The sequence below is a fragment of the Plecotus auritus genome, assembly GCF_963455305.1.
Source record: "Plecotus auritus genome assembly, chromosome: 10".
In the NCBI taxonomy this organism is placed as follows: domain Eukaryota; kingdom Metazoa; phylum Chordata; class Mammalia; order Chiroptera; family Vespertilionidae; genus Plecotus; species Plecotus auritus.
Window position 1 is genome coordinate 46,525,296 of NC_137785.1, and position 23,258 is coordinate 46,548,553.

General features: G+C 41.7%; 3 protein-coding genes across 4 annotated transcripts in view; all 3 read right to left on the minus strand.

The window, feature by feature from the left end:
• The window catches only part of CYB5B (cytochrome b5 type B), a 32,670-nt gene extending 22,672 nt beyond the window's left edge, over window positions 1-9,998 (minus strand). Inside the window, exon 1 of one of the 2 annotated variants that reach the window (XM_080645827.1) lies at window positions 9,723-9,998. In XM_080645827.1, coding sequence (XP_080501953.1) covers window positions 9,723-9,884 — 162 coding nt within the window. In that variant the 5' untranslated portion in view covers window positions 9,885-9,998. The remainder of the gene's footprint in view (window positions 1-9,722) is intronic. The other variant, XM_080645828.1, reaches the window with a different exon arrangement.
• Window positions 1,551-3,038, minus strand: LOC308235870 (zinc finger matrin-type protein 2-like). Its single transcript, XM_080645047.1, has one exon. The coding sequence runs from the start codon at window positions 2,923-2,925 to the stop codon at window positions 2,329-2,331; it is 597 nt and encodes a 198-aa protein (XP_080501173.1). The 5' UTR covers window positions 2,926-3,038; the 3' UTR covers window positions 1,551-2,328.
• Window positions 9,999-11,575: 1,577 nt separating the features above from the next.
• The window catches only part of NIP7 (nucleolar pre-rRNA processing protein NIP7), a 76,523-nt gene continuing 64,840 nt past the window's right edge, over window positions 11,576-23,258 (minus strand). Inside the window, exon 6 of the mRNA XM_080645838.1 lies at window positions 11,576-11,727. The gene's annotated coding sequence lies outside the window, so the exon portion shown is untranslated. The remainder of the gene's footprint in view (window positions 11,728-23,258) is intronic.

A 23,258-nucleotide genomic window follows, 5' to 3' on the forward strand; every position in this document is an offset into this window, starting at 1 on the left:
GGTCGGCAAACTCATTAGTCAACAGAGCCAAATATCAGCAGTACGATGAATGAAATTTCTTTTGAGAGCCTAATTTTTTAAACTTAAACTATATAGATAGGTACATTGTTATTAACTTAATTAGGGTACTCCTAAGCTGGCCTTTCCTAAAAACTCAAGGGGCCAAAGAGCCGCATGTGGCTCGCGAGCCGCAGTTTGCCGACCACTGCCCTAGTTCATAGATTGATGCTCAACCACTGAGCCACGCCAGCTGGGTGGTACTATTTTATGTACTAGGCAGTGATAAAGGTTTCTGTGTTTTTACAAAAGTGAATTCATACAGTATATACTGTTCTACAGCCTACTTTTTATCACTGAGGCCGGGGGGTCAGTGTGGTCCAAAAAGCCCTACATTTAATAGCTCCCAAATGTGGTCTTAATACTGATTTGGAATAGGCAAAGATTTCCAGGAATGCTTGGTTTCTGTTTTAGAATTCTATAAACTTCAGATACTCTTGTTTTAAATCAAATGGCATTCCAGGTGGAGGCAGTGCAAGAGACCAGAGACCCAGGCCTGTCCTGGGCCAAGATAATGGCCAGGCTGAGGGGTAGGAGAAGGCCCTGAGAAGAAGGGGGTTGGGAGGGAAAAGCCCTGGGGCCCCCGGCCTAGCTCTAGCTGGTTCTCAGTGAAGACAATGGGTGGGAACTCCTGCTCTATTCCATCATCAGGCTCAGGGTGGTCCTGCCCATTTTTGTCATCACCTTTGTGCGAATGATCCACTACTGTGTCCACCCTGCTGCAGAGTAATGAGAAGCTCACTCAGAAGCAGGGATCTGACAGTTAAATCCTAATTCAAAGTACAGTTAGGTAAAATGGAAATTATATTCCCAAGCAGTCCTTCTTCACATGAAAATATTACTTCAACAACCCAGAGGACAGATTTTTCAAAAAAATAAAATAATGGGGAAATAGACCACCTTCTCCTATGAGTGATCCCACTATGCTCACTGACATAATAAAAGGGAATTAAAAAATGTCCTCCCCATGATTCTTATATTGGTAAATGTATCAACCAGACATTCTCAAGCTGTTACAACCAAAGTCATATTTCTACTGACCCTATTTTAAGTCTATGCTGCAGCAAGGAATCAAACTACTCACATTAACTGCATCCTGGTACTTCTGCTATGTATTTGGGCTTCAGAGCATTCACTCTCTCTGGTTCTGGGTCAAGATAATGCCAATGACCAATCAGAAATGATACAGGAGCAATGACTGGAGCAGCCATGGTCATAAATGCAGCAGACACCAACAAAATTTTCAAGACAAAGTGGGACGTTTTGGAGCTAATGGATCACCAGTGGGCCCTAGATTATGTCAAAGAGAAGCTCATGATCAAAGATCTCCACTCTGAAAGCATGTTCAAATAGGAATTACAGATCTCTATTTTTGTGTGTGTGTGTGAAATAGGCCCAGTCAATGCCATTTATTATACATGTTGAACAGCCTCTGACACACAAAGGCTCCCATATGAGGGTGTGTGTTTTTTTCCGTTTTCTTTTTTGCATCAAACAGGTTCTTCCAAGAGCCTGCTCACAAGGAAGACAAAAACAGAGTAATCCTCAATAAAATAAAACAAACAGGAACAGCCTAACAGTCTACATATGAAAAACAAAGGTTAAAAAACTCAACAGACAAAATCCACACCAAACACTCATCCCATTTAATTTCCTATTTCATGCACTGAAGAAAACAAGAATATCAAGCCCCAAGGTAATGCTCTGAGGTTCCAGTTCAGGCTCCCTCTATGTGACAGATTCATGCACACACATCCGCACATACTACTGACCCAGGCAAAAGTACACATGCATGCACAGGTAGCCAGAGAACCACAGTGGGGGGTGGGGAGTGGCTGGTCAAGGAAATGGTATCAACTAGAAACTGGGGGCCCAGAGAACCTTTCTGTGGCAGGCCAAGCAAGAGCCAAAATTAAAACAAAGACAGAACACAGGATAAATGTAGGGTGCTCAGAGAAGACTGGATAGATGAAGAGGGAAAGATGCAGGGGAAGTTTTGGGAAAGCAGCCTCAGAAGAGGTTTTTCTTTATTGGGAACAGATGGGCAGAGGGCCTGTGACGCGGGTGATACACTGAGGCTAAAGGAACATGCCACAGCATTACCTCTGCCTCCTGGGCTTTCTCTCAAGGTCGAGGGAAACCATAAACACCCACCATCTAGCCCTCCCCATTGCCAGTTAAGGACTTTCCCAAGTACTCCCCCACCCCACCAAAAAAGGACCCCGCCCACACTCAAAGTTAAGCCCAGCAAAGGGCCAAGCATAGAAAGCCTCAGTAACTCTTCTTGGTGGAACCAAAGCCAGAGAAGCCCATCACAGCTGCCATTTCATCATCCTCCTCAAATGTCAAGTCCTCCTCAGCCCTCCTTTTCTTCTCCTTCTGTTTCTCTTTCTTGTAGGCTTTGGCCTTTTCCTCTTCTTCTCTGAGCTCCTTCATCCTTTCCTCAAAATCATAATCCTTTTGTTTCTCTTCCATCTTCTTATTGACTTCAAAACGTTTCTTCACCTGATCCAAGGTGGAACGTCCCACACGCATAGACATGCCCAGGTTTCGCTGATGTTTCTTTCCATTAACGTGATCCAGGAAGTTGATGGAGTCCTTCACAACACAGTCACAGACATTATAGTAATATCCACCCATCTCAGATTGTGGGGTGGTCTTGGTAAAGACAACTGTCTTCCCAAGCTTGGATTCCAGGTCCACCTTGTAGTCCCTATGCCGGAGAAGCTCCCGCTTGACTGGCTGCACTGGTTTTCCATCTTTCTTTTCTCTCTCTTCCGTGAGCCTCTTCTCAGCGAGCTTCTCATATTCATCTTTGTCCCACTTGCGGCGAAAGTCCAAGTTTTTTGTCCCACTGCTGGACGCCATCTTCACTGCAAAGTGAATCGATCTCTATTTTTTTAAGACCAAGCAGGGATTAGCTCTGCTGGGAACTTGGAGTAGCCCTTCACCTCGTACCTTTTGTTTGAGCTAGAGCCTCTCAGAATAAAGAGAATGCATGAGCTAGTGAGCATGCAGCAAGGATCCTTCTTGTCTGAGCTGGGCTCTCCTTTATGTTTGAAATTAGAGGAAATGAGGATTATGTGCTGGGTGGCATATAGGAAAAGGGCTATTTTTTAAATGCTTTAAAATTTCTTTCTGCCCTAGCCTGTTTGGCTTAGTGGATAGAGTGTCAGCCTGCAGACTGAAGAGTCCCAGGTTCAATTCCAGTCAAGAGCACATGCCCGGAGTTGAGGGCACGATCCCCAGTGTGGGGCATGCAAGAGGCAGCCAATCAATAATCTCTCTCATCATTGATGTTTCTATCTCTCTTTCCCCCTCTCCCTTCCTCTCTAAAATCAATAAAAATGTATTTTTAAAAAAATAAATTAAAAAATAAATAATACATAAATATATAAGTAAACAAATTTTCTTTCTGGTGACTGTAAAAATGAAAGGCAGAGAAAGAGGAAAATTCAAGTAATGATAATATCTAAAAACTTAGCAAAAACTCAATCTCTAGAAGAAACATTTTCAATTATAGTTAATTACCATGTGCAATCAGCCTGAGTTCTAACCGCAGTCAACGCTTGTTTTCTTGAGATGCAAACCCCCCATAAAATTTTTTAGCTGGTATCTTTATAACTTTCTCTACAACAGCAATAACTTTCACTAATGAAAACTTAAAAACTATGGATGAGCAAAACAAGTCTCCCTATATTGTTCATTTTGAGACTACAGAATGACATAAAGAACAAATGTGTCAAAACTTTACTCAAATAGACTCTTTTCCAGAGTGACTACTCAGGGCCAGGACAGATTTTGCAAACCTTCTATATCTCTTAATACTGAGCAGGGGAAATCGGTGACCCTGAGACACTGCTGGGTTCTCAAGTACCTTCTGGATGACCAAAGATGGGTTAAACAATGACTGTACTTAATGCCACTAAACAATGAGAGGTTCTTGATCTGGAGTTCGGAATATATCAAATCCACGGGGGGGGGGGGGAAATCAAGGGTTCTGTTCTGTATAAGAGAGTTTATGTATCATTATAAAAGGGGAGAAAGGGCACCTGGCTGGTGTGGCTCAGTGATTGAGCATCAACCCATGAACCAAGAGGTCACCAGTTTGAATCCCGGTCAGGTAATTTTGAAGAGGACTGGGCAGAGAAAGATGATACACCTGGGTAGGAAACAGGAAGAAATGGTAAAGGTTCATAGGCATTTGCCTTTGGATTAGAAAGAGCCTAGTAGCCCAGCCTGCGTGGCTCAGTGGCTGAATGTTGACCTATGAACCAGGAGGTCACGGTTCGATTCTCAGTCAGGGTACATGCCCTGGTTGCGGGCTAGATCCTGGTGTGGCGCATGCAGGAGGCAGCCAATCAATCATCTCTCTCTCTACCTCTCTAAAATCTGTATCTATATCTATATATTTTAAAAGTAAAACAGGGGCGCCACCTATACGATTTCACCACCACCCAAAGTCTGAATTACTTATTTAATGTCCTTCTTCCCCCACTAGACAGTAAGCTCCATTAGAACAGGGAGTACTGCTATCTTATTAATGGCTGTATTCTAGAACATAGTATGGCACCTGAAACACAGTGAGATCTAGGGAGTCGTCTGCCCTCTTTCCCTCCCACCTGCCCTCTCTGGTACATGCTCACCAATGACCACATACAAAATAAGTAAGTAAAAATCAATTTGTTGATCAGGGCCTCTCACCTGTGCAGTGCTGGAGGTTAAATTTCACCTCATGTTATTCCTAGTCTTCCCTAGGGCTGTCACCACTTGGGATTGCTCAAGGAAAGAAATACTCTTTCTATAGATTTGTTAATTCCACAAGATATGTAATTTGCATTCTTTTGACCAGCCTTGGAGAAATCCAGTAAGAACTGTTATTAGTTAAACTCTGAAGCTTTCAGGAGTTATTCTAGGGATGCACCAAAAAGAGCCTGCATTCTCAGTCTTACTGAAGGCAAGCTCACGCTCCACCCTGCACCACAATTACTTATACACAGATCTCATCCTCCCTTTAAGTCCAAGGCAGCTAATTCACCTTTAAATCTTCACAGCATCTGCTATATTTAGTAAGCACTCAAAAGATGCTACAGGAAAATGTATTTTATTAATAATAAAAATAACCACTAACATTACTGAGCTCTTTATACCAGGTACCATGGTAAGTCTTTCTATGCATTATCTAAATTAACTGTCCCAACAATAACCCTGTGGAGTAGGTACTATTATCTCCAGTTTACAGATGGGAGAGGCCTTCACTGAGCTTATTTGCACAAAGTTACACAACTATTAAGTGGTTAAGTAGGAAACGGAACCAGACATAAACCCCAAAGCCAGCACCCAGCCTTTAGCATTCTATTTCATATATACAATTCACCAAAATTCTCTTCAAAAGACACTGTTAAGAAAATGAAAAGGCTAAATACAGACTGGAAGAATATATTCGTAATACATATACTCAAAGAACTTGCATCTAGATATATAAAGAACACTTTCAAGTCAATAATGAGGAAACAAACCTAATTAAAAAATGGGCAAGACTGAACAGACACCTTATAAAAAGACATACAAATGGCCAATCAGCCCTTAAAGATACTTAACATTAGTCATCAGTGAAATGCAAGTTAAAACCATAATTACATGCTAGCACACACCCATGAAAATCACTACAATGGCTAAAAGTAAAATGACAAATACCCTGTGTCGATGATGTGGAGAAACTAGAAAACTCATGCACTGCTGGTGGAAATGTAAAATGATGTAGCCACTTTGGGGAAAGTTCTCGCAATTGCTTAAAAAGTTAAAACAAAACAAAACATATGACCCTGCAATCTCACTCCTAGACATCTGCCCAAGAGGAATGAAAACTTATGTCCACATAAAGATTTGCACATGAAAGTTCATAGCAGCTTTATTCATAATAGCCAAAAAATGAAAACAACTCAAACGTTAATCAACAGGTTAATAGATAAACAAGTTTTCGAATACCATACAAAATAAAAATAAATAGGGACAAATTGCTGATACATAGACTAAAACAGAGATGAATCTCACAGATCTATTAAGCAAAAGACACTAGATGCAGAAGAGTGCATAGTTTTCTAGTATTCTAAATCAAATCAATGGTTGTATGAGGGCAAAGGTTTTACAAATGTTCTATATATTAATTGTGATGATTATTACACAGATGAGATTTTTCTCAAAATTCAGTGTACTTTACATATAAAAATCTGTACATTTTATTGTATGTGCATTGGCTGGCAAGAGAATTCACTTTGGGGGGGGGGGGACCTAGATAGCAAAATATTACTACAACCTAAATGTTTCTGAATAGGAGACTGCTTAAATAAATGACAACCCAGACAATAAATTCTGTGAAAAATAAGAAGTGTTCCAGGTATCGATGTGGAAAGATTCCTGATAGGTACAGTTAAGCAAACAAGCAAAGCACAGACCAGTGTGTACAGTACACTACCTTCTGTTTTAAAAAATAAAAAAAGAGTGGGAGGGACTATTTCACTTTTGCTTACATATGCAAAACAAAAACCTGGAGAAACACAAACAATAGTAGTTAACTTTAGGCAGATGGGAAGGCTTTTCACTGTATATTTGTATGACTTAATTCAAAAATTAAAAAATCAAGCTAAGCTCCAGAAGAAAGGAACCTGGCTCTAATTTCCCTACATCCCATTCCCAATCCTTCCAAATTATATTTAAAATGTGAATACCACCCTAGCTGGTTTGGCTCAGTGCATAAAATGTAGACCTGCAGACTGAAGGGTCCCAGGTTCGAATCCGGCAAGGGCACATGCCCAGGTTGTGGGCTCGAGCCCCAATAGGGGGTGTGCAGGAGGCAGCCAATCAATGATTCTCTCTCATCATTGATGTTTCTATCTATCTCTCCCTCTCCCTCTCCCTTCCTCTCTGAAATCAATAAAAATATATTTGGGGAAAAAAAGAAAAAAAGAAAGAAAAGAAAACAGACCTAATACCACAAGTCTTCCCCATCTCATCTAATAGAAACCCTATTCTCCCAGACCTTCAGGCCAAATTCTTTGGTGTCATCCTTGACTCCTTTCTCTCACTCCTTAAGTCCAATGTATCATTAAATCCTACTGGCTCTACCATCATAACACATCCAAAATCTGACACTTCTCACCATCCTGGACCAAGCCACCATCTCTTGTCCAGCCTTTTTAATAAACTGGGATCCTCAATTCCACCTTTGCCCTCCTTCAGTCTCTTTTCAACAGAGCAGTAAGAGTGACACTAATAAACCATTAAGTCACATCATGTCACTCCTCTGCTCCACTGTGGTTTCCCTTCTCAAAACAAAAGTCAAAATCCTTTCTAAAACCTGCGAAGTTTGTTTTAGAACTTGATCTGCTATCCCCTGATCCTGATGACATCTATTGCTATCCAGCCACTATAACCTGCCACACTGCTCCTCAAACACAGAATACATATTCTTACCTCAAGGCCTTTGACCTTGCTCCCTCTGCCAGGAATGCTCTTCCTGCAGATTTCCACATGGCTAGCTCCCGTAACTTCTGCTGGCCTTTACTTTAGTCATCTTCTGACTAAAGCCATTTCTAGCCAGCTTATCTAAAATCAGCCCATCATCCTCATACCCTCACCCCAACATACACCCATACTCCTCTTCTCTGCTTCATTTTTCTTCTTAGCACTTACCACTACCTAACATAGCATGTATTTTAGTAACTTACTGAGTACTGTCCACTTTCCATAGATTGTAATCTCCATGAAGGCATGTGTTTAATTATCCACTGCTGTACCTTCAGCACTTAGAACAATACCTGGCACATAGCACACACTTGGTAAGTATGTGAATAGTAAGTGAATGAATGCATAGGCTTGGAATGAACAAGAAAACAAGGGTAGAGACTACTGAATGGGAAAGTAAAATGGCTAACTGCAGGTAAAGACCTGCAGTTCAAGTTTTAAGAGAAACCTTGGCACACCTGGGATGTCTCTGGCTCCATCAGCATGTAGTAAATCAGGTGAGCAACCACTACAAGACTGAATTAAAGTTCCCTACAAGCATTGACTTTTCCTGAGAAACCTGGGGAAAATAAAACCACAAATTATGCTTTAACATGTTGCACCCCACAACTGAAACTTATTATGAGGCATACACCAATGGACATAGCTAAGGCTAGAATTTTGAAATAATACCATGTAGACAAAAAAATCTGAATCTGAATAAACCCATGTAGACAAGATTTATCCAAACCAGACTCTGTCACCAATCACCTGTATGACCAAAATCTCTCTGAACCTGTTTCTTGTTCCCATTAAAAAAAAAAAAAAAAACACAAAACAAAAAAAAAAAAACACACATCACTACTACCCCAGGCACTCTCAGCTAGTTATTTTGAGGATGAAATCATGGGAAAGTACTTTTGAAAGCATAAAATGACATACACCATATAAATGCAAGAAGTTACTAAACTTTATGTTAACTTATTGGTCACTAGGAAGATTTATTAACAACAATGTCCTATGGGGGGGAAATTTTACATTTTAAAGGTTTTTATAGATTTATGAATCAGGATGTAGAGATTTTCCTCCCTAGGCCCCAAATTAATAGAAAACGTTATTTGTATATTTGCTTCAGAGAAAGAACTAATAGAAAGGAACTTTTTGCTCAGTTACAATAAGGTTGCATTATGCAAGAATTCCTTGGAAATTCATCTATTGCTCAAAATAAAATGATACAAACCAATATATAACAAAATATATGTATATCAAAGCCTCAGGGTTTGGGGGCCTGGGGAATGACTGCTGCAAAAGAGCAAAAGGAAACTCTTTATAGAGTGGTGAAAATGCTGCAATTGAGGTTGTGATTACATGGGTGAATACATTGTCAAAACTTACCGTTTAAGTGGGCACACTTCATTGAATGCAGATTACACCCCAATTAACTTAGTTTAAGCAAATAAACATCTCCTGTTCCCTTAAGTTGGAAAAAAAAAATCACTCAGTTGTACCATGATCGCAAAGAGGACTTACGTAATATCTAATAGAACACCTTGAAAATTTAAGAGGATGACAGAACCTAAGTCAATGGCCAAAGAAAGGTCAACTCATGACCATCTGGCCTCAAGGTGAACTCAAGTTAGAAAAAAATGAACGCAGCAAATGGAGGAAGAGGTGAATCTCAGCTTCTTATCAAGAAAATGAAAAACAAAAATGGTATTACTTCAGAAGTCAGTGAAAAGAGCAGAGGTTTTGTGCCCTTCAAAACTAGGTCCATATGGCTCTAGGCTAAGTGTGTGGCCTTGCGAGTCCTCAGCGTCTCTGAGACTCAGTTGTTCTTTCTGTAAAATGGGGATCATAATGGCTGACTTTAACCTAGCACACAGGAAGTGCACGATACATGATAAGCAATACACGATATTATTTAAGGCACCAGAATTTAGTGCTGACTGGAAATGTGTGTATATTTAACCCACCCCACCCCACCCCACCCCCCGCCACCCCGCTCCCGGTTTCCCCCTCATAGGGTGGTGGCCCCTTTCAAACGCTTTATCGCCCTCAGCCAGACTTCATTTCCCTCCTACACGCACCCCTAGCAGCCTTTCCTGGCCCGACCACCCCTTACCCCAGCAGCTCCAAGGGACCTACCACCTCCCGGGCCCCACCTCGTTAAGGAAGCGGGTGATATCGTAGACTCGCCCGTGGATCACCAGCCATATCTCCTTCGAGGTGTTGCGCTTCGCTACCTCCTCCAAACGGTAATAGGTGACGGGGGTCTCCACCCCTTGCCCTTTCCCATCGCTGCCGTTCGCTTCCACGGTCGCCATTAGGCCTGAGATACCTTTTCTACACCACTATCCGGTTTCCGCCGCTAACTTCCTCAAGGTAGACCCTGCGCTCAGCCCTCCCCGGCTTCCGTAACCAAGACCCATAAGGCCGTCAGAAGGATCCTGGCAACAGCCAATCACGCTTCCGACTACTTCCTGGTTCATTTTCTTTTTACCAATGAAACGAGGGATTCTGTTTAAAGTCCCGCCCACTCCCCCGCCTGTTCCTCAGGACGTAGTCCTGGTTCGAGATCCACCAAACCAATCAGAATCGCCCATCCCCTCCAATCTCGCCTGTTGATACTGTGATTTTGGAATGGCGCCTAGTGGAGACATGTGACAGGTGTCACTCAGGAGAAGTTTGCCCTTCGCTCGGCGAGCAGGCCTGCAGAGTCCTGAAAGAGTCTCTGTTTTCCAGTTTCCCTTCCCTTCGCCGTGGATCCCTCCCCTCCTTCGCTCCCCCGCCTGCGCGGCCTGCATTCCAGCCTCGGGTTTACAGCTTTGCTTTGCATGATACCTGCAGAATCCCGCCTAAGTCTCAGTTTCTCACCAATAGAATGAGCATGATGATTTATAGAAAAATGCGGCCGATTAAGTGAGAGTATATCTGCAGAGCTATTGTCACACAGTAATCAACACATAAATGAAAAGGCGGTGTTAGAAAAGGCGGAGTGACTGGCTGGAAGCCTTGTCTGCCGTAAGGGGTAGGGGGTGGAGTATATCAGAAGTTTCGGCCACTACGAAGAATGATTTTGTTCTATGTCAGTTATATCTCAATAAACCTGGAGGTTGGGTTGATTTTTAAGCGAATTCTTTGGTGATCAGAACACACCTACACAATTTTCGTTTCTACCTGTTCTAAAGTAGAGATTGCCTCAACTGTCATGGGCTAGAGGGCCCCAAGCATTTAATAACAAGTTTGGTTAATGTGCAGTGTTATGAGCTAATCATTTTTAGCTGCCATTACAACTGACAAATTGTTTGTGGTGAAATATTTTCATCAGGTCACTCTCCCAGGCTCTCCACAATCCACCCCAACCTGTTTGACTAATGTCTTACACCATTCTGTTTTATAAGCCTTGTGCACCAGCTACCGACTCCTAAACCCGTTGGTAATAAACTCACATCTGTGGTCATACTGGGCCCCTCCACTTAAGACACCTATTTCCTTCCCATGCCTACTCACTTTGCAAGCTTCTCCTCAAATTCTCCCTTTCCACAAACTCTCCTACCATTCTGAGCTTCGGTGACTCCATCTCCTTATAGTACCTAAGCATATTACTATTCAAGGAAACCCTCTGTATCTAAAATCTTAACTTCCCACATTTACCTCCCTAATTAGAATGAAAACTATGAGAGCAAGCCCAAATGATTCTTAGGACATTCCACAAACTCTAGATTCAAATATTTGCATTCATTTCAGAAATATTTACTGAACATTTACTGGGTCGCAAATGCTGTGATAAACTCTACGGATAGAAAGGTGACATAACAAGTAAGCCCTCTGAAATAAACAAAAAGCACATATACAGTATATAAGTGTTAGAAATAGAGATCTGTATCAAATGCAATGGGAAACAGCCCTGAACACGTATTTGTTAAATAACACCACTCGTGCGTATGAGTCTCCTGAGGAGGCTATGTTAAAAGGGCAGATTCCCTCCCATCAAGACTTGACATCTCTTCCTCACCTTGAATCTTGGCTTGCCTTTTTACTTTGACCAATAGATTGTGGCCTGAGTGGTGCCGAGCATGTTACAAAGTCTGGTCCTCAAGAGGCCTTGAAGTTTCCATCTGCACCGTCTTAGAACATTACTCCAGGATCTTGCTGCCATGAAGAAGCCTGGAATTAAAGACCAGCCATTTAAATGCTGTCTCAGCTGAGCCCACCCCTTAATCAATTTGTCAGTTGAATGTAAACACATGAGTAAAGCTAAATGAGTAGAACTGCTCAGTCAACCGCAGAATCATGAGAAATACTAAAACACTAAAAAAAAAAAAAAAAAAAAAGTCCAGTGGGTATGGATATAGAACCAGAAATCAGCATTTTTAGCAAGTATTTTGGGTGACTCTGAGGTGAGTCATCTGTAGATGACTTTGGGAAACACTGCACTTTGTAAAAAAGTATATTAGCTATGTCTTTATCCCTCATACAATGAATTAGTAAAAGTAACACCATTTCCTTTTCTACCTCCACCTCTAGGAAACAGTTCAATAGTGATTTTAAAAACCCTAAGAGGGTAGCCTGGAAGATCCTCTCAGCAATGGGAGGAGTTGAAGATATAAATTTGGAGTAACACAAAAGCAAAAGTGGGCTTTCTGAGAGAAAAGTGGGTAGGATTTTTCCAATAGTACTGATGTCACAAGCTTCCTCAAAGGGACCTGGGCAATGACAGGACCTTGGAGAGGAAGGGCTACATGGTGAATGCAGGGAGATTGGATCCTCAGTGCCAGGGCTCCCAGCTAGCAGACACACTTGAACCCTAGAGTGGAGGCTGTCAGCTCTGCAATAGATCTTTCAGTGACCAATATGGACTGAAAGCTAGAGGGCCCTTCCTGAATGTTTTGTACCATGTAAAACCCAGGGGGAGGGAGAGAAGAACACCCCCATGTATAACAGACTAATTTGTCACTACTGTGGCAAGTGGATTTAGGATCAAATCCAAGTTTTTTAAATTAATATTTAAATGTCTGTTTTGTAATTTCAAACAGATAAGTGGAAAGAATAATACAGTGAACTCCCATATACTTCTTTTTTTTTAAATAAATCTTTATTGTTCAGATTATTACAATTGTTCCTCTTTTTTCCCTCGTAGCTCCCCTCCACCCGGTTCCCACCCCACCCTCTGCCCTTACCCACCCTCCACTGTCCTCATCCATAGGTGTACGATTTTTGTCCAGTCTCTTCCCACAACCCCAAAACCCCTTTCCCCCTGAGAATTGTCAGTCCACTCCCTTTCTATGCCCCTGATTCTATTATATTCACCAGTTTATTATGTTCATCAGATTTTTTATTCACTTGATTTTTAGATTCACTTGTTGACAGATACGTATTGGTTGTTCATAATTTTTATATTTACCTTTTTCTTCTTCTTTCTCTTCTTAAAGAATACCTTTCAGCATTTCATATAATACTGGTATGGCGGTGATGAACTCCTTTAGCTTTTTCTTATCTGTGAAGCTCTTTATCTGACCTTCAATTCTGAGTGATAGCTTTGCTGGGTAGAGTAATCTTGGTTGTAGGTTCTTGCTATTCATCACTTTGAAAATTTCTTGCCACTCCCGTCTGGCCTGCATAGTTTCTGTTGAGAAATCAGCTGACAGTCGTATGGGTGCCCCCTTGTAGGTAACTTACTGTTTTTCTCTTGCTGCTTTTAATATCCTCTCTTTGTCTTTTGCTCTTGGCATTTTAATTATGATGTGTCTTGGTGTGGTCCTCTTTGGATTCCTTTTTTGGGGGTTCTGTGCACTTCCTGGACTTGTAAGTCTATTTCTTTCACCAGGTGGGAGAAGTTTTCGGTCATTATTTCTTCAAATAGGTTTTCAGTATCTTGCTCTCTCTCTTCTTCTGGCACCCCCATAATTCTGATGTTGGTACGCTTGAAGTTGTCCCAGAGGCTCCTTACACTATCTTCATATCTTTGGATTCTTTTTTCTTTTTGCTTTTCCAGTTGGGTGTTTTTACTTCTTTGTATTTCAAATCTTTGACTTGATTCTTGCGATCCTCTAGTCTGTTGTTAGGTCTCTGTATAATATTTTTTTATTTCAGTCAGTGTATGCTTAATTTCTAGTTGGTCCTTTTTCATATCCTCGAAGGTCTCGCTAAATTTATCAGCCTTTTCTAGAAAATTCTCGAAAAACCTTATAACCGTGGTTTTGAACTCTATATCCAGTCGTTTGCTTTCCTCCATTTCTTTCATTTGTGACCTGTTTCTTTGTCTCCGCATTTTGGCTGCTTCCCTGAGTTGATAGAGTGGCTTTGTGTGCCAGGTGTCCTATATGGCCCAGTGACTCAGCCTCCCCAGTTACCTGAGGTGGACACTCTTGATGCACCCCTTTGTGGGCTGTGTGCACAGTCTTGTTGTAGTTAAGCCTTGATTGTTGTTGGTATCACTGGGAGAAAATGACCTCCAGGACAATTGGCTGTGAGGATCAACTGTGTCGACAATGGGAGAACTTCTGTGCTGGAGACACCCGTATGAGACAAGACTTGCTTCAGCGGGGCTTTGGTGCTCACTGAGTCTGCCCCCTGAGTGTGTCCCTTATGGATCTGAGGAGTTGTAATCTGGATGGTCCCACTCTGACCACTGGGTACACTGGCTCTTGGATCTCCAAGGAGGTGCTAATTTAGCCTCTGCCTAAGGCCACCCAGCAGGAGCTACGGAGAGTTCTGTGGATTCCTCTTCTTTGTTTGGGTTTTGGAGGTGCCCAGATGAGGCCCAGCTGTGAAGCAATGCAAGCTGCTGCGGGGCCTTGGGCCTTCTTTTGGATGTTCTGGGTCTCACATACTCAGCTGCAGTTTGTTAGGTAAGTTTAGATTTCAAAGGACCAGGCCATTCATATGCAAAAGCCTCTGCGCTCAGCTTGGGTGGGGCGGAGTCTCAGGGTGGAGCAAACAGCAATGGCTTCCCATCAGCCCTGCCCTAAGAGGCTCCTGGGTCTCAGTGTCCCTCAGTAATCACTGCAAGCACCTCTGAGAGAAAGCCGCCCTCGAGTTTCACCCGCTGCCAAACAGTCCAGTTTCTCCCCAAGTGAGTCTGGGTCCCCAGAGTCTCACCTGGAACTGGAGTTCAGAGCAGTCGGGATCTTGGGTCTCCCTCCGGATAGAAAAAGCCAGCCGCGTACTCAGTTGCCAGCCCTCTCCACGCGTGTACTTCCATACCTCTGCCTTCCGCACCTCCTCTGAATCTCAGTGTGCTTTTCTCTTTCCTTCTAGTTGTAGAATTTCCACTCAGCCAGCCTTCCTGTGGTTCTAGAATCTAGATGATGTCCATTTTGTCTTTTAGTCGTAGTTTTGAAATTGTTGTGCGAGGCAGCAATTCAGGTGTTTACCTATGCTGCCATCTTGGTTTCTCTCCTCATATACTTCTAATTTAGAGTCACCAATTGTTAATACTTTTCCATATTTGGTTTCTTTGAGATATGTTTATTGTTGTTGTTAATAATAAGCCATTTCAGAATAAGTTGCAGACATCATGACCCTTTACCTCCAAATAATTCTATCTTATAAGAATAAGAAAATAATTTTACATAACCCCAGGGTGATTTTTTAATTCAGGGAATTTGACATTCATATAAAACTATTATCTAACATGCTGTCCATATCCTTTTCCAATTATTATAATAATGTCCTTTGTGGAATTATAGTGTGTCTGTGATTCAGGATCCGATTCAGAATTACACAATGCATTTATTTATGTGTCCTTACTCTCCTGTAATCAAGTACTTTCATCAGGCTTTTTTTTTCTATCATGACATTGACTTCTTTTTTAAATCCTCACCCAAGGAGTGAGGATATTTTTTCTATTGATTTTTATAGAGAGTGGAAGGGCGAGAGGAGAGGAGAGAGGAAGGGGGGTGGAGAGAGAGAGAGATATCAACGTGAGAAAGACACATCGATTTTTTGCCTCCCTCATGCACCCTGATGGGGGCCAGGGATCAAACCCACAACCAAGGTACATGCCCTTGACCAGGAATCAAACCCCGAACCTTCGGTCTATAGGCCAACACTGTAACTACTGAGCCAAACTGACCAGGGTGATATTGACATTTTTGAAAAGTATGGCGTCAAATCGAATTTGAGTCAGAAAAATATTGTAGCCTATATGTATTGATTATAAATTCATATTCACAACTTGTAACATGTTAGCCAGAAAGTCTAGCTTGAATCCTGTCTGTACCACTGGCAAGCTTGGTAATGATAGGCAGCTTTCTCTATCTCTTTTTTTCTAAGTGGATACCCAGTTATTGCAACACCATTTGATGAAAACACAATTCCCCATTGAATTGTTTTTATGTCTTCCTTTAAAATTGATTGACCATATAAGTGTGGTTCTTTTTCTGACTTTCTATTCTGTTCCAGTGATTTATTTGTCTATCATTATGACAATTTCACATTGTCTTGATTACTATAGCTTTGCAGTAAAGCTTGAAGTCAAGTAATATAAATCCTTCAGCTTTGCTCTTACCTTTCTTTTTTTAAAAAAAATATTTTTATTGATTTCAGAGAGGAAGAGAGAAATAGAAACATCAATGACAAGAGAGAATCATGGATCGGCTGCCTCCTGCACACCCCACAGTAGGGATCGAGCCCACAACCTAGGCATGTGCCCTAATCAGGAATCAAACCGTGACCTCCTGGTTCAGAGGTCGATGCTCAACCACTGAGCCACACTGGCCAGGCTTACTTTTCTTTTTATGCATATATATATTTTTATTTATTTCAGAGAGGAAGGGAGAGGGAGAGAGAAGTCTTAGTTTCCTGAGCTGTTTTTTAATCATAAAAGGATATTGAATCCTGTTTGAAAATTTTTTCTACATCTATTTGGTGTGACTGTATGATTTTTCTCTTTTATTCTGTTAATATGGTGAATTACTTTAAACGGTTGGCAAACACTTAACCATCTTTTCATTCTTGGGATAAATCCCACTTGGTTATGATGTGGTCTTTTTTATATACTGTTGGATTCAATTCAGTACTATTTCTTAAGGATCTTTGCATCCATATTAATGAGAAATAATGGTTTGTAATTTTTTTCTTGAATGTCTTCAATAGTTTTTTTTCAAGCCCTTTGAAAAATATTTACTGAATAACGATAGCTAAGTACACTGTCAACATAATCAAAACTCAGCAAAGTGCCTGCCACAGTGTCCTCAGTAAATGCTGACTATTTTGGAGTTGTCACTTCTAGATGCTATGAATGAGACCCACCTCTTAAAGAAACTTACTTTCTAAGAGGAAGATGGCACTTACCACATGAGACATTTTTAACATTAACATTTTCCTTTTGTTATTGTTTTACATATTAGAAAAGCCTCTCCCTGCTGCTGTCCAGGTATGTGCTCTGACTTTTATCTCAGATAACAGCAGGATCAGTGTGTGAGATTGTTACAGAATTTACCAGGTGACTGAAAAATACACAGGACTACTTGGAGGTCCAGAATAAACCCATTTATTTTCAGACGTGTCACATGTCCTAGTTCAGTGACTCAGGGGGTCAGTTCTCCAAATCCTAAGTATGGAGGAAGCTTTCCCTTTATCCCCTTCAGTGTCTTTGTTTTCCATCTGTTTCCTAACTACCAGGCTTTTGCGGTGGGCTTCCACAGCCCCTCCGAGTCGGTTAGAATGGAGAAGTTAGAGTGTAGCTAAATGCCTGGTCTGGGTGGTGTCAGTGACCCCCGCTGTAGCTAAGCTGTTCCATTCTGTTTATGGCCCCTTTGTGAATGGGGAGTAATTAGGAAAGCAGGTCTTGCTAGACCAGATTGTGGAGAAAAGGGCAGTGACTTCATTATAGGCTATCAAGGATGTGCATTAGGTTACTGGCACAGATTCAGATTGCTAGCCCCCCAAAATGTCTTATTTTCCCCAACAAGCTGCTGCTTCTGGGGAGTTGTTATTTACCTTGCAAGTTCATTTTATTGCTTTTGTATAAATAGTAAAATTGGAACAGGAAACTGGCAAGGAAAACACTATGCCTGCAACCCGGCATGTGCCCTGGCTGGAATCAAACTGGTCACCTTTTGGGGCATGTGACAAAGCTCAATCAATTAAGCCACATCAGCCAGGGTTGTACAATTTTACCTATAGGATATATTCCTAGAAGTAGGAATAGCTGGATCGCAGAATATATGCTTTTATAATTGTGGTAGATATTAGCCAATTACCCTTCATACAAAATGTATAGTTTTACACACCCACACACAATATGTGAGGAAGCCTGCTCTCATAAAATCTTACCAAGAGTGTGTGATCAACAGACAGAGCAATAAAACAAAACAGAAAGTGCTAAAATATACAATCAGGAATAGAAGATGTGGAAAAAATGTTACTTCAAATCAGTGAGGAGAAGGGGGCCTTTTATATGTAAGGTTCGAGGCGCAGGAAACGGGAGTCGGAGACCAAGCATGTTAAAAGAGGAAGTTTATTCCGCACTAACGAGTGACATAGAAAAACCAGGATTAGAGAAGGAGGAGGAGAAGGACCCGCCGGGCTGTCTCGCAGACTGAGGAGAGCAGCAACACGTGGAGAGGTGAACATGCCTTTTGAGGGGAGGAATAGGAAGGGGTGGGGCCCAGGGCACTCGGCACACGCTGATTGGTGGTTGAGTGTCTCGGGGATGTCCCAGTGCAGACGCAGGTTACGTCATGCTCCGCCCACCAGTTGGGGGAAGGGAGGATCTATCATTATAGTTTAAACAAAATCGTAATAATTAAAGCTTTTCCAGAAATTTTTTCTGGAAAAAAATAATTTGGCTATGTATCCTTATGCCAAGATAAACTCAAGCTTGATCAAAGATTTAAACATAACAAGTGAAAAAATAAAGAGTATTATTCCACCTATTCAAAGTTCAAAAATGGATAAAACAATTACAACAACAAAGGCATGAGTGCAAAAGAATAAATGGAAAAACTGGACTTCACCAAAATTAAAAAGTTTTGTGCTGCAAACAAGACTGAAATGACAATCCGCAGAATGGGAGAAAATATTTTCAAATCACAGGCAAGCATTCCTTGGAGATTTTGCAGGTTCGGATGCAGACAACTGAAATAAAGTTGAGTATTGAAATAAAGAGAGTTGTAATCTTTTTGCTGATGGAGGGTCTTGCCTTCAATTTGTATAAAAACGCAACACCTGTAAAGCACAATGAAGTGAAGCGTAATAAAAGGTGGTATTCCTGTATCTCATAAGGGACTTGTATTCAGAATGTATGAAGAACCCTTACAACAATAAAAAGACAATGCAAAACTTAAAAATGCACGAGGGATCTAAGTGGACATTTCACCACAGAAGCTAGACAAATGGCCAATAAGTATATGAAAAGATTCTCAACATCATTAGCTGTCAGGAAAATGTAACTCAAAACCATAATGAGATTCCCCTTCACACACACCAGGATGGCCACAATTAAAAAGACAGACAATAACAACTATTGGTGAGTATTCAGAGAAACTGCTACACTCACACATTGCTAGTGTGAATGTAAAATAGAGGATCCACTGTGCAAAACATACTGGCAGTTCCTCACAAAGTTAAACACAGAGTTACCATTTGACTTGGTAATTACACTGCTAGGCATACCCCCAAGAGAGATGAAAACGTATCCACACAAACACTTGTTCACAAATGGTCATAACAGCATATTCACAATCGCCAAAAAGTGGAGACAACACAAATGTCCTTCAACTGATGAATGAATAAAGTGTGGTGTGTCCTTACAATGAAATATTATTCTGCAGTAAAAATAACATGCTCACCCAGCCAATGTGGCTCAGTGGTTGAGCACTGACCTAGGAACCAGGAGGTCACGGTTCGATTCCCAGTCAAGGGCACATGCCCAGGTTGCGGGCTCTATCCCCAGTGTGGGGCATGCAGGAGGTAGCCGATGAATGATTCTCTATCATTGATATTTCTATCTCTCTCTCCCTCTCCCTTCCTCTCTGAAGTCAATAAAAATATGCTTTAAAAAAAATAATAACATGCTCAAAGAACCTCAGATACAGTGTATTATCAAAGTTTTTAAATTATACCAATTGGGCCGAAACCGGTTTGGCTCAGTGGATATAGCGTCAGCCTGAGGACTGAAGGGTCCCAGGTTCGATTCCGGTCAAGGGCATGTACCTTGGTTGCGGGCACATCCCCAGTGGGAGGTGTGCAGGAGGCAGCTGATCGATGTTTCTCTCTCATGGATGTTTCTGGCTCTCTATCCCTCTCCCTTCCTCTCCGTAAAATATCAATAAAAAATATATTTTAAAAAATTATACCAATCTGAACGTTTCAAAAATTGTATCACACTGTCGTTCTGATTTGCATTTCTCTTCTTATACATGAAGTTGAATATTGATTTCTATAGTTAAAAGTAATAAAGGAATTATCAATCTCCTATCCAGAGCAACTCCTGAAAAATAATCCTAATAGCCAAGAATTTCTTTTGAGTTGAGAGGGCTTTATTTCTATATGCCAAGAGGGACTGCCTTAGGATAGTCCCTCTGCCTGGTATGGTCTCCCACCCCAACTTTACAATCAGATTTTATCATTCTCAACTCACATTAAATGTCACCCCCTTGGTGAGAGTGAGGTTGCTGCCCAGTTGTCTCTGAAACACCATTCTGTTTTCTATCTCTTCATAGAACTCATGGCTGCATAATATTTTTCTGATTTGTGTTGAGTGACCTGTATGCTCACCATTGAATCCCCAGTATCTGACATGGTGCTAGACACACAGTAGATGTTTAATAACTATCTGCTGAATAGATAAATGCCCAACTTCTGGAATGAGGAAAAGGGGTTAAGTCACTAAACAGTTTCTAAACAGGACTTTTTGAAACTGGATTGTGGGAAAGGAATTTGACCTTGCCCCTGGATGAAGAATGCCTACAGGCAGCCCCTAACCCTGAAACTTTGTTCTTAAAACATTTTAACTTCTGGCTAACTTTGAACAGTGGACGTGAGACCCACCCTCGGTTAAGTTCAGGTTAGGTTTGGGGCACTGGGATATTTTCTTTCATCCATAATCACTGGATCAAGGCCTATAAATCAAATAGTTAAGACACAAAACACAAACAAGGTCGTAATTTGTTTCTTCCTGCCCTCTGTTTTTCTTGGCAAGGAAAAACTCCAGCTTTTCCTGCCTGGAGATGGGTAATGACACTGGGGGGTGATTCATTAAAGGTGGCCTGAGTAACTGGCCTTTTATTTCTTCTCATTCTTTCCCCTTATTGTCCCAACTCATGTAAGGAAACACATTGAGTAAAATCATTCTCCTGCTGATAAAGAACTTTTCCTTGACTCTTTCTTTGTTCACCTGCAACTATATGTTCCCAGAATCAAAATCTTGGAGGCCAATGTGGCTAAAAGTGATGTGATGGGCATTTCTGATAGAGAAGGAAGGCCAAAAACCCTGGCTTATGGAAGCCACTTCTTTTACTCCCTTTTCTTAACAACGCAGACTTATTTTGTTAGAAAATGTATCCATGGGACCCTGGCGGGAGCTGGTGTGGTCGTGGGTAAGACTGGGAACCTCAGTTCCCCATCTCTAAAATGGCTGTCACAATACCAGTACTTTCCTCTTAAATGTGGGACATTAATGTCACCATCCCTAAGGCCTGGGGAGAGGAAAGGAAGTGGTAACAATAACAAATATTTAATTTAATAGGACACTTAGCGCTAAGAGAAACTGCAGAATATGCTATTCTCATCTCTTACATGATACACTGCTGTTTTATTCGAAATATTTTAATAATTTTTTAAAGAAACAAATAATAAATTTTAAAACGTATGAAAAAAAGGCTGCACAATAATAGAACAAAACCCTAACGGCTGTCTCAAGGTGAGAGCTTGGAGTTGATTTTCATTTTCATCTTTATACTTTTGTATATCTTTTTAGTTATTTTCACAGATTATATATTACTTTTGTCATGAAAAAAAATAATACTAAAATTTAATTTTATTTAAGCAGGTTTATGGGCCCCCACCTCCTGTACTTCTGTGTGGAAGTAGAACAATTTGTTTTCCAAGAAGTGGGTGTAGAAGGACACAAGTGGGCTGGAAGAGGTGGGGGATAGATGTGACTGTGACCCGGTCCGGGTGAGGCTGTGGAAAAATACCGGTGATGCCACACCCTCAGCATGGTTGTGACACAGCCACTACTAAATCACCCCGCCATCGCTTTTGTTTCTCCCTCCGCGTGAAATCATCCCAGTGCCTCTCACCTGCTGGCTTCCTTGCCTTTCTCATTCTTGTTGTTTCCCTCTGAGCCTACTGCTAGCGCACTCTACCGTGTCTGTGGACTCCCACGCAGGGGACCCAGCCAGGAAAGGGAGTGAGAGCATCCATCTGTGGGTCCCCCATGTTCTAAGTTGGTGGTTCTTGTTGACTTCTTTAAAATATGTTTCTATTTTTTTATAATATATATTTATTGATTTCAGAGAGGAAGGGAAAGGCAGAGATAGAAACATGAGAATCATCGTTTGGCTGCCTCCTGCAAAGCTCCTACTGGGGATCTAGCCAGCAACCCCGGCATGTGCCCTGACCAGGGATCAAACCATGACCTCTTGGTTCATAGGTCCACGCTCAACCTCTGAGCCACGCCAGTTGGGTGTTCTTGACTTTTGAGATGGGGCTCAATCAGTAGCATGCCTCCTCCCTCCCAGGCTCAGAATCAGTTGTGGATCTGGGTTGTCCGGAGATGGATTATCTTCTGGTAAAGGGATAGGCTGGAGAGTGTGGCTGAGTGTATGTACTGAAGAGTCTTCCTTGTACCCTGATTAAACAGACTTTCGCGCCAGTCCTGGGCAGCAGTGGACCGGTGCCCGCCCCATGTGAAGTGAGAGAACGTGCGTCCCCTCCCAGGATCTTGGTCCTAAGAGACCAGAAAGAGGAAAACACCAGGCAACTCATGCCCAGTTTCTCCTAACGCTCTCCCTTCCCTAAGTGCAAAGGGTGAAAGACACGAAGGGAGCCTGGAGCCTTAACATGGATGACCCGCTACACTAGGAGGAAACACCTGGAGTGGGGAGAAAGCATTTTCCTCTCCAAAAGTTCTTTTTTATTTTTTTAAGATATATTTTTATTGATTTTAGAGAGGAAGGAAGAGAGAGAGAGAGAAACATCAATGATGAGAGAGAATCACTGATTGGCTGCCTCCTGCACACCCCCTACTGGAGATGGAGCCCACAACCAGGGCATGTGCCCTTGACTGGAATCGAACCTGGGACCCTTCAGTCCGCAGGCTGACGCCCCACCCACTGAGCCAAACCAGCCAGGGAATCTCCAAAAGTTCTTTTTTTTTTTTTTTTTTCCAAATTTTTATTAAGGTATATGTGTACATATCTTACCATTGCCCCCCCCCCACCCATCTCCAAAAGTTCTTACTATTTCTTGAATTACAGAACTCTTTAAGAATATAAAGCAAGCTATAAACCACCAGCTCAGGAAAGTGCACATAAGTGCTGTAGTTTAGTATGAATGGGTTATAGCTGCCTGCCTTTCCCTTTCTTTCGGTCTCAGTACTCCTCTCTCCCTGGGAGGAACTGTTCCTTTTTCAATCTATGTGAAGCTGCCAATCAAATTGCTCCGTCTCCCCTCGCTTGGAGGGGGGCTAGGTTATCCAATCTGTCCAATCAGAGAAGCTCAATTCCTTGGCCCTGTTGTTTCAG